Source organism: Macrobrachium nipponense, chromosome 22 (assembly GCF_015104395.2).
Source record: "Macrobrachium nipponense isolate FS-2020 chromosome 22, ASM1510439v2, whole genome shotgun sequence".
In the NCBI taxonomy this organism is placed as follows: Eukaryota; Metazoa; Arthropoda; class Malacostraca; order Decapoda; family Palaemonidae; genus Macrobrachium; species Macrobrachium nipponense.
Window position 1 is genome coordinate 2,287,295 of NC_087213.1, and position 12,500 is coordinate 2,299,794.

At 33.3% G+C, this 12,500-nt stretch overlaps 1 protein-coding gene across 1 annotated transcript in view; it reads left to right on the top strand.

Moving 5' to 3' along the window:
• The window catches only part of LOC135198438 (TBC1 domain family member 12-like), a 156,426-nt gene extending 144,837 nt beyond the window's left edge, over positions 1–11,589 (top strand). Inside the window, exon 9 of the mRNA XM_064225985.1 lies at positions 5,226–11,589. Coding sequence (XP_064082055.1) covers positions 5,226–5,428 — 203 coding nt within the window. The 3' untranslated portion in view covers positions 5,429–11,589. The remainder of the gene's footprint in view (positions 1–5,225) is intronic.
• Positions 11,590–12,500: the final 911 nt, after the last annotated feature.

Below are 12,500 nucleotides of genomic sequence, written 5' to 3' on the forward strand. Positions count from 1 at the left end.
CTGGACAGTAAAAAATCAATTATTCACTCTTTACAATTCCAAACAGATAATACTAATGAAAATCGTACCAGTAAACCAAACCAAAATATAACTATCAAACCCCAACCATCCACAAGACTCAAATATTCCACTAATAACAATAAAGCAAATAACCCCTCAAACCAACATTCCGTATCACTACAGAAAAGGACCAATAGAATTACAAAACCAGAAATTTTTAAAGCTAGATCAAATACTTTTGAACCAATAACTAACATCACCAAATATGCTTCGTCTTGTGGTTATAATGAGTGCTACATAGGTACATATAACCAAAGGTGGGCGTTCCGCAATTTTAGTCCGCACCTCCACAACTTGTGGAACCCTGTTTTTGGTTTCGGACTTGATTGGCCGCTTCCACGTGCCAAAAGTAGCGGAGTAGCGGGTTGCAGAACTCAAAAATTTAGTTCTGCAACCGCTACTGTTCAAAAACAAAAAATCAAAAAATGCAACAAGACATCTTAACAAGTTACCGTATTGCTATTTGCTTGTTTAACGGTTGACAATTGGCTGTCAAAGTCTGAGAGATGCAGGATTAAATTTGTTTTGGTGGTGCGGCACAGTGAATAAATGTGTTAGAATTTCTGTTTCATTAAAAAAGCTATTTATTTTGAGTTGTGCTTTGGTTGCGCTTTACAGTAAAAGTAACGGTAGCGGAGGTGCAGTAGCTTTCCCATAAGTTGAAAAAGTTGCAGAAGTAGCGGTAGTGGTAACCACCTCTCACTCAAAGTTGCGGAGATGTGGTGAGGTGCAGAACCAAAATTTGATTAGCGGTGCACAGCTCTGCATATGACCAACTAACCACCAAAACAGAGGACACAATACAAAATTGTATAGACAATTTTATTAAATTGAGGAAATGCCTTTTAACACACCAACATGAGAATGAATTATGTTCTGAGTCCTTAAAATACAAAAAGGAAATTATAAAATAGAAAATAGACTTATTAATATCTAATTATGAAAAACACACAACTGTTGGATCCAATAAACAACATACAAATACAACAATTAAAAAACCTCAAATCAATTCAAATGCATATAAACTTCCAAGTCAAGGAAAATCGGCAATCAATTTACAGAATTGAACACCAATTCCTCCCAATAATGGAATATAAAATTATTCAACGGAATATAAATGGCCTCTTAACCCGACTATTACGTCTTGGTGAATTACAAAGAATCCTACGAGACCACAACCCAATATGTATATGCCTACAACACATAGGATCTAACCCAACAAATATTTGACAGTATAAAATTGCTTGTTATTCACCAACTTATGGTGGAAAACTAGGCATAAAATAACAGCTATCAAATTAATAATCTACATGAGCCCCTACTTATAGTAGGAGATCTTAATGCTCATAGTCCCCTTTGGGATAACAGTCACCCTGCTGACGCACCAGAAACAAACATAGAGAAATACATATTGGAGCATGACCTATGCTGCCTAAATGAAAGTGATGTGCCAACTTACTTCTCCAATGCCCACTTAACCTTTTCTTCAGTAGATATCTCGCTGTGTTCAGACAACTTAGCTGAAAGACTTGAGTGGAATGTCCTGGATGACTCATATACTACTGACCACTTCCCCATAGTCCCTAATTATTTAAATAATAATAAAATATTGCCACCTGTAAAATTTGATATCCAAAAAGCAGTTTGGGACATTTACAATCTACATTCCAGAAATATACCACCATTTCATCATAACTAAAACCACAATACATGTGAATTCTTCATGGATTTCATAATAAATGCTGTTGATAAGAGCATACCTAGAACAAGGCCTCCCCCCAAAAAATCCCCTGTCCCATGGTGGACTCCAACCTTAGCAACTTTAAGCAGAACCAAACACGTATTAAGTAGAAATCTTAGCAGACTTAAGACACGGCTCAAAGCCCTCAACAAATTGTCCGGCCACACAAACATTCTAAACAAGATAGTAGTCATCAACGTAACAATCAATTATATTAAACCATTATATAACAAATATGATGCCAAATTTCGAAAACTTGTAATGTCTGAGAAAATATTATCATGGAAAAATTATTTTTCAAGCTTGTCAACAAGTACATCTATGAAAGATATTTGGCAAAATATAAGGAAAATTAACGAAAAATTTTTGGCACCCAACAAGTGCAATACACCAAAATGGGAAACTAGATCATGACCCATATGAAATCTCAAATATAATAGGGAAATACTTTGAAAACATAAGTGCCTACTCCAATGTAAATGAACATCTTCAAAATATAAGAACACAAGGAAAAAATACCATACCCTATTTTGATACTATTGAAGATCTAGAATATAATTATGCATTTAATATGGATGAATTATACAATGCTCTAGATTCATGTTATCCATCGGCCCCAGGCCATGATAAAATTTCATTTGAAATGATACAAAGACTAGCCCCCATTTGCCAAATCATATGTACTAAAATTCTATAACACCATGTGGATGAAACGTGTTTTTCCAGATAAATGGAAACATGGTTGCTATCATTATTCCAATAAACAAACCTGGGAAAGATTCAAGTAATCCATCCAATTATAGACCTATATTCTAGACAAGGTGGCTATGTAAAATACTAGAAAAAATGGTTAATTCATGACTAACATGTCATAACTAAAAAATCAATCCTGATATCAATGCAATCAGGATCAATAGCTGGTTGATCAACCCTTGATCCACTAACCTATCTAGATCATATCAAAAAAGGATTTGATCAGAAAAAATTAACAGTGGCAATATTTTTTGACTTAGAAAAAGCATATAATATGACATGGAGACACAATATCATGCAAAAACTTCACACTGAAGGAATGAGAAGCCATTTACCAATTTTTATTAACAATTTTCTATCGGATAGAACTTTCCAAATTCGAATAGGAAATTGTTGCTCAAATTTTTATGAATTGGAAGAAGGAATCCCCCAAGGCTTAAGGTGTAGTCTGTTTACTTTAGCAATCAATGATATTACATTGGATTTACCAAAAGGAATTAAAAGCAGCTTATATGTTGATGACTTTCCCATATATTATAGAAGTAGCATGCTGAGACATGCCCAAAGAATCCTCAATACAGCCATCACAAATATTACCAACTGGACAAATTCAGTAGGATTCCAATTTTCAATAGATAAAACAAATGCAATAATTTTCTATAAAGATAAAAGACGGTTAAAACTCAAAACAATTAAGCTATATCCTTACAATACTGAAATTAAATTCTGCACAAATACTAAATACCTAGGAATGATGTTTGATCAGCACCTGAACTGGAAAGCACACCTCAAAAATATAGTGTATTAAAGCAAAAGGCATAAAAGCCATTGCCATATTGAAAAAACTATCACATACCAAATGGGGAACTGGAAATATCACCATGCTAATGTTATACAAAGCAAAAGCATTATCTATAATAGATTACATATTATTGCCCAATATATTCATCTGCCTCAGAGCTATATTAAAAACACTAGATGCATTGCACCATGCAGGAATACGTTTGTGCACGGAAGCATTTTGATCATCCCCTATAAACTCTCTGTTAGTAGAAGCAGGTATATTACACCTAAAACATCACCGCAACATAATAACCATGCGTAGGGGCCTTTCCCTTCAAGCAGGAACATCTCCCACTGCTGTTTGCTTTCTGAATTATAATAAAAGATTTGGAAACCATTCCCACAAAGAACCAAATATTTAATGAATATACATAATATTACACCAATTTTCCATCCAGCAATGGAACTCCCACCACCTTGGACTTTCAAACGAGTAAAAATATATGCTGCTCCATCATATCCTCTAAAAAGAAATATGGTAAACAGAGGTGTACGTACTGCCAACATGAGTTGGAGCACATCAGAAGAAAGGGAGATCAACTGATGATCTATACAGATGGATAAAAAAAACAACACTGGAGTGGCAGCTTCAGCATTCTCAAAAGACAAATAGTTAAAATAAGTCTAACCCCAATATCATCAGTATACACTGCAGAACTCAGCCACACGAATAGCACTGGGCATAATATCTGAGAAGAGAGCAATTTCCACCATAATTTTCAGTGATACAATCAGTGACACAAGAAGTACTATAGATACTATAGACAAGTACAAGTCTCCAAATCACCTTGTACAAAAAATCCAAATAAAAATACATTAATTTATTCAGTCATGACTGTTAATAAAAATATGTTGGATTCCAGCATGTGGGAATTGAAGGAAACGAAAGAGCAGATACAGCTGCCAAATTAGCTTGCACTATTCCATCAACAATGACACACGCCCCAGTGTCAGACTGGGTAACCTCTATCAAGGCTTTAATATATCAAGACTGGCAAACAGGTTGGACATAAGTGCCAACAACAAACAAACTGAGAAATATAAAAAGTGAAGATCATTCATGGATGTCGTCATCTCAAAGAGAAAGAGCTAAAGAAGTAATATTAACAAGACTACGTATAGGCCATACTAGATTTTCACATGGTCATTTCAGACCCAATGAAATTTATTGCATGCAAACCACCAATGACTGTCCAACACTTAGTAGTTGATTATCCATTTGGAACCATCAAAGAAGCTTATATTTTCGAAACCCAACATTAAAAGGCATTCTTGCTGAAGCAAAGATTTCTTATTTAATAGAATCAGCATGTTCCTAAGTAAAGCCGGTTATCTAAATAAAGTCTAATTATTATTATTGTTTTTTTTCAAGATTAATTCCTGAAAACCAGCCCAAGACAAGCCTTCATTAGGCTCAGAGGTCTGGATAAACTAATCCTTTATGTAATGATAATAATATTGCTAAAATGTAATTTCTCTACAGTGTTCAAGGCTGTAGCTTCATGATTCAGCAAATATGTGAAAGGTTTGAATAACAAGGCCCATCCTTCAGTGACATTCATTGCCAGTCCCTTCTTCAAACCCTCATTTAATTTTAAAATACTATTAATTGCAAGAGTTTTGTATGACCTGTTTGGGTGAAGATTAGTTGTATAAAAGTCTGGTCATCGTTACCAAATAAAAAGACTTTGTGTCTTAGGAGTTTTAATGGCATTCTGGAGTAATTGCTTCCTCTTGTCAGAGGTTTTATATAGACTTATTATAACTTTGGAAATAAGATTGGTACTATAATTACAGGTGCAAATATTTCTTTTGGTGTTATCCACAGGAATCCTTAAGTTGTATGAGACATCACTCATGAACCAAGAGTGCACTGCTACAGCTGCTCAGTTCCTCACAAGATTACCAGAGGACCTGTGCGTCGATGCTTTGTTCCGGGCCATTTCATCCGTCCGAACATCCGCCCACAAGCGCACATTTTCACAAATACTACAAGCACATATGGGTGCAGTTGCAGGCAGTGCAGTATGAAAGCGTATGATGGTCTTTACATTTTTTGCGTGTTTTATATGTCTATTTTTTCTGAAAATTTTGTTTTTGAGATTATAGAGATCTTATAGTCAGTAGGATATTTATTTGGATTTATTTTTTGTTCATCAGTTAAGATGTGTGACTATTCACCCAGAGACATATCTTCATTGGAGTCTTTAGATGTATTTTAGACTGGAGTAAGCTTATGTTTATCAAGTTCAAGATCTCACCCTTTCTAGACCTGTACATGTTACTCTTTCTTCTGGTACTTTGAGGTATGAATTTTGCCACTAAAGCTACTTGATGTTCTAGCATATCATCTGTAAACAGATCCACTTCGGTGAATAGCAGAGTATGTAATCAAAGTCGTATTGTTCATGTCATTAATAGGCTTCAGTACGTTGGTGACACAATCGTAAAAATTTTCCCCAATTTACTTATTAATGTAAAGTTAACCTCTTACATATTCAAGCACATCACATAGTATACTCTCTCTGAGAGTACATACATTGTTCATGAAAAAGAAACAGACATTTGGATAATTTGAAATTCAGGGATCATCAACAGGTTCATATTATTTCTTTTATCAGTTTTTGATGTTTTATATGTTTAAGTGAATATACTCTTTCTTTGGCTATTAAGGTACTATAAGAAAGTGGATAGTACTTGATAACATATCAGATTTCCCTTGTGAATTTTAAATTAGTTTTCTTTTAATACTTGACTTTCTCTAGTATATACAGGTAATGGTGTGTGCAATCGATGTTTATTAGTGGTGATTTCCTTACTTTTTCAAACCAGTCTTTAAAATGAGTTTTCCTTCTGTAGATGCTGTGTTGATTTTTGTAAACCTTCAGAGTGTTTTCTGCTTCACTTCTCATTGAATAATTAACACTTGCCTGGTAATATTCAGGATTTGTTTGTTCAACTTAAATCCCTTAAATAGAAGAAAATTTAAATGATTGTACCATTCATATGGATTAGTTTGATACTTTCATGTGAAGCTGTAGTTTTTTTGGAAGGCCTTTTATAAAAATATTAGGATTATAGTGAGGTTGCATATCCCAACTATTAATTCATTCAGCAAGTGAAATAGTGGCCTCTTTCAGGAATGAGAGAGGAAACAATATATAGAGGGGTTGAGTTATTAAGAGTTATAATATCATCACATTATGGTGAACAGGCTTTTTAGATGGAGACTTACAACATTATAGAAGGAAAATTTAGAGGCAAGGGTTCCATGTATTTTTAGTGAATAAACAATTCATTTAATCCGTTTCATTATGCCAGCTGCTATGATATCCAGCAGAGTACATTGCTGTAAATTTGCCTGTTACTAAGGAGAGAACATTGGGTCATTGGACTTTTTAAACTTCTGTCATTGTTCCCAAAGATGAAGAGAATACGTTTTGTCGGCATTCTGAAGTGATCGTGTAAGTGAATGTACTTGGTTAGTTTTTATATCCATAATTGTTAAGGTACAGCATTAAATTAATTTACAGAGAAGTATATATCAGTTGGATATGATAGAGGATGACAGAAATCATCTGCAGACCAGCCTCGACAGTAGGGAAGAAATTAAATCTTCTTATGGAAAACTAGACTGTTCACAAAGCTGTACATTTAGGGGCCCCTTGCACATAGCTCTGTATACCACCATGTGAATAAGTAGAAAATGTGAATGAATGATGCCAGTCTGTGTGCATAGTTCAGTCTTTTCATGGGCACAGAGCTTTGATAACAGATGTTCCACATTTATTGACTGATTTTAACAGGTGGTAAGCATTAGTTTGAATGTGGAATCTGTATGTCATGCTTGATAATGATTGAAAAAATGTGTAATTTTAATGTTTTGTCATTAAAATTTCTTGTCTTCCATTATATTTCTTTAGTGAGGTTTTGATGCTATGGAAAATTATGGTGTTTGAACTTGTCAGTAATGCAATTTAGATAATACAGTGTAGATTACAGTTTACTTTCTGATGGCCAAGGTAAAGAGTATATTCAATTAATACTATTGACTTTCAGTCTGTTATTTTAGATATTTATGCATAACAGAAATCATGCTTACCTTTTTATATTACTTCCAAGAATATGGGCCTCTAGTGTAATTACAGTCTGAAATTATATCAGAAAAAATTCAGCCTCCGTACCAAAGAACAGAACTATATTAAATGTGATTTTATTGTAAAAAGTAAAGAGTTTATTGGTTCCTGTAAAAGAGACTCATTGTTGCATAGCATTTTAATTACAGAAGTGTTTATTTCTTAGATTTAATCCATTGTGATTGACAAAGACGGAATTTTTGTACAGAATAGCTGAAATTTCATTGTGAAACGTGCTATATTTTTATTAGGTAAGTTTTTATAGAAATACAAAATATGTATTGTTATTTTATTTGAAAATATGTAATGTTGATTTTTCTTTCTTGCAAGAATGTGTACAAGCATAAAATTCACTATTGCATGCAGTAGAGACTGCTCGTGACTGCTTACACCAATATTCATTCAACACGATATACAGTGCTGTTACGCCTGTGTAGATGCTTACTCTTCACAACATTATTCCCATGCCCTACCATCTGCTACTTAGTCATGTTGTCATTATGCTCATCATTTTTCAAATTTCTTTTGGTGCTCTATGGTTATGAAGAGTGTATGGCAAAACATTCTAGTTGCATATGACATTACTCTTCTCACATATTTTATATATATATAAATATATATATATCCTATAGGACTGTGATAACTTAATACTCATCATACCATCATATTACTGTGACCACAATAATGTATCATGTATTTCACATGCAGGGAAAGTATGTAATATTCTTTTTTTGGTACACTTTAACCACAAAGTCTAGTTGTCATACTAGCAGGATTTTGTATTCGGTGTATTTTAGCCAACATGTACTTTTAAGTTTACTGATGGATATTGACCCGGAGTGAAGTGCGTCACAATCAGCTTCATCCACGTGTGGGTATGTTCTGTCTCCATTTTCCTTTGGTCTTCAAATACTTGTAATGAAGCCTTTTAGGCAATAACCTAACATTAATTCATACCTTTATCATTTGAGACAAGAGATGACCAAGAACAGTTAAATGGTGATATTTGAAACTTTTTATATGTATTTTAGAACAACTTTGCTGCAATTCCAATCCTCTTTATGTTTTTTGGTGTCTTTTAGACTCCTACATTTGAAATTAGTTAGAATATGGAAATTCAGTGAGCTGATTTAAGTAGTACTGTATCGGTGTAGTGATGAGGATATTCATTTACTGGCTTGCATTTATTGTGAAATGCACCAGCAAAATTCATTGGAAGCTACCCTAAATCCTCGAATTTCTTTGCTTCTTAGATGGTCTGCTGAATTGTTGTGCAAATCAAAATAATGATTCACTTGGAAATTAATACTATACGTGGATTAAGTTATTCTTCTGCCAATTTTATGTGTTTTGTGATGTCCACTTTAGTAAACCTCATGGTAGTTTGCAGCTGCAAAATTTTTCTGGCATATTTTTGACATTGTTCATCTTTAGTGGTCCCATTTAGTATATGCAATATTGAAGTGATGAATTTCCTTTATATTTGCTAAACCTCATGCAGTAATTGTGATGAAAAAGATGTACTTCTGTGCTTTTAAAATACTGTACATTCTTGTGTATCTTGAAAGCCATTTTATCGTTGCCAATAGGCTTATCGTATATTTCACTCAAGAATAAACTATCCATTTTACCAGTAATTGTACTTCAGCATCAACACTATTCGTAGGTTATTTTTTTGATGAATTTTATACCCTTTAGAATTAGTTTGCATATAGGACACTTGATTCGATAGAACTTTGGAATCTGCAAGTCTCAATATTTTGTAAGCTTTTAATATGCAGAGGGAAACTGAGTACAGGTATTGTATTTCTATAAAATGGCTTCAAGTGTCAATGTTTTTTTATGACTAAAGTCAATTTTGAAACTAGTTATTATATTGACTTGGGAGATATAAATTTAAAGTTTTTAAGATGAGAGAGCATTTATAAATTTTTAATGTATTATGAAGAAAGCGTGAAGGAGAGAGTAATTCTACTGATGATCATATTTGTTGAAAAAATAAATAAAGGTGATATATGGCAAATTAATACCACTTCATAGCATGGTTTTGCATAATCTACAATACTGTGCTATGAAGTGGTAACATCTAAAACATTAAATATCATTTCTTCGTGGATATTGCAAAACACTCGTTGAAGAGGGTATTATATATGTATGATGTGATCTTTTATGATCTGGATTTCAATAAGAGGGTAGTAATTCAGTAATGTTTTTAGGCTCTGATCTGAGAGAGGGAAATCTGTCCTGGCTAGACTCGGTGTTTTCTACAAGTTTTTTTATATATATATTGACATTATGGGGTTGGGGGGAAGGGGTACTGCCTTGAAAAGCTATTATGATTATGTTTAAATGACTTCCTGATAGTGACTTCAATGACTTTTCAGTGCATCAGCTCAAGGGTAACATTCCGCAAATATTAAGTCTAACCATGCACATGCAGTACTCACTTGTCAGCTGCTTGTGTGTTACACTCCAGAAACTACTTGCTCGGAAAATCTATCATTATTAAATGTAAAAGAGAGTAAGGTAGGCTTGTTCTGAAATGTTCATCAAACATTTCTGGGTTTGACATTAGAAGTGGTCATATTAGAATGCATTTAAGAATGTATAATTTTGCTCTAATGGTCAGTAAGCTTTTCTTTATTTACAGTCTCTTGTTTTGGTAAAAGATATAGATATGTAATACTTTGAACTAGGATACCAATAAGTTTATCATATTCCATCAAGATAGGAAGTAGCCAGTCACCAAGTAACAACAGAGAGAGAGAATGAGAGAGAGATTTGTGTACCATGCACCCCTCACACATACAGTAGCTAACACAAATGAGAACATTGTACTTTGTCGGAACTGTATAAAAGTAATTATTTTCCTTCCTCTACAATAATTTGCAGTTTAATTTTGTATACTATCATAAATAAGATCAAAATGTGTCTATCATAAACATCAAACAGATAGACACCACACTTCTGCATGTATGGTTTCATTGTAGTGCTTCACTTCCATGTTACTAGCTGTAAAAGAATGGCACTTCTGAAATTTAGTCTTAATAAGTGTGCTGTGCACAGTTACACTTCAACATAAACTTGGAAGACTTGGAATTTATGGAACATGATATACTTTATTGTTTATCCTCAGACAAAATCATAATGAAATTTGGAAAACTAAAAACTTATTAACAAAACTGGCTGGCAAGGGTGTACTGTAATGTTTGTGTGTGCTCTTTTGTTAATTATTTGGAAATTTAGAAGCTTCATAATGAGCTTTGATGTAAATCTAAAATTTTATCTTAGGTTGCTGAATTTCATAAATGGAAATGGCTCCTGCTTTAGCTTTATGAAGATATATAATAAACAAGAAACAAGTTTTAGCAAAAAATTTTATCAGGTCATGTCTTTGACTAGTCCTTTTATAAGAAACGGTATCCTTGGACATGATATTTTACAATACTGTTTTATTGTTTTATAAAAGAATATTTGTATTTGCTTTTGTAAGAAAATTTTTTCACAAGTTAGGCATTGCAGTTTGTACATATGATTCTGTGTTACCTTCTTTGACCATTTTGATAAGGAAGAGTGTATTCAAAAGTTCTTTTGTCATTCAAGAAAATTAGGGACGTGTAGTTTGCCTGGCAGTGGTAAGGTAGTTTCATAACTTTTTATACCTTTGTGATATTTTCAGATGGAATTTCATTAAAATATTTTCATTTAGGGACTGGATATTGAAACATTGTTTTTTACTCATATGATGACATTTTGTGTCAAAATATGCAAGGTGTTTCTGTAGACTCTTGACTTTCTTGACTGTTTCCATTTGCTCAAAATCATATTTTTGGTAATTGAATTTGTATATGAAAGTTAGAATGAATATTCTCTAGTGTTTTGTATCTGAGTGCAGTACAGTACGAGTAAACTAGAATTTTATTCACATTCATCTGTGTTATTAGGTCTCATTTTCATTATATACGTATATTTCCCTGGCTCCATGTGGAAGTTTGAATTTTATACTTGTTGCATCTCAAACTTGTCCATATAACAAATAAAACAGGCTTTATATCATTTGGTCTTTTATTATTTGGATACTAGCATAAGTCAGGATGGAATGAAAACTATGTATTGTAATTTTCCACTCGCAGTATCTAAGCTCTAAGCTTCAAGTAAGGAGAGAGCAAAAGAGTAATTAAATGTCAAATTTTGATCATAGAGGTGTAAACTCGAGCAAGAAAACCGAAGTCCTTGGCAAATGCCTTTAGTAGACAGTTTACTTGGCCTACCCAGATGCAAGGTTGATGATGTTAACATTATGCTTGTGGTTAAAGAAAGATAAAATTTTATTTTCTTCAGTCAAGACAATATAAGGAAACGGGCAGCATAAGAAAGAGCTGCAGTGTCATGTATTATTACCTGAAGAAAAACTGCACCTTACCAGTGGTTTGGTCTTGGCTTCAGCAAGACAATTTGCATCAAATTTGATGTAGGAAGAGGATAGAGAAGCAGAAGTGAGTTAACAAATGTTACTGGAGTTAAGACTGGCTACTACTGTACAAATGCATCTGATGAGAATCAGGTTAAATGATTTGGAAATGCTGTGAAAGTCAGGAAATTCCATATTCTGAGTTTTAATCATGTATAATACATTAATTCATACATGCCTAATGTTATTTCATATGTATGCAGGTATCAATGAGGGAGGTATCCAAAATTTTCTGAATTTGTTAGCTTTCAGTGAAAGTTTTCAGTAGAAATTATAATGATTACATTGTAATTAAAACTTTTATGATAAATAAAGCAGCAAAAGTTATATTCTGCTCTGATACTAATTCTTATGACTTATGATGGATATCAAAATGAAATTCTTACCAATAGTCTGCCGTTGCATTTGGAAGTATTTCGTTCACAGAAATCTACTGTAAAAACATTTGCTATGTTTTGCTCATCAGGTCTAAGGTCTACAATTATTACCAAAGTCT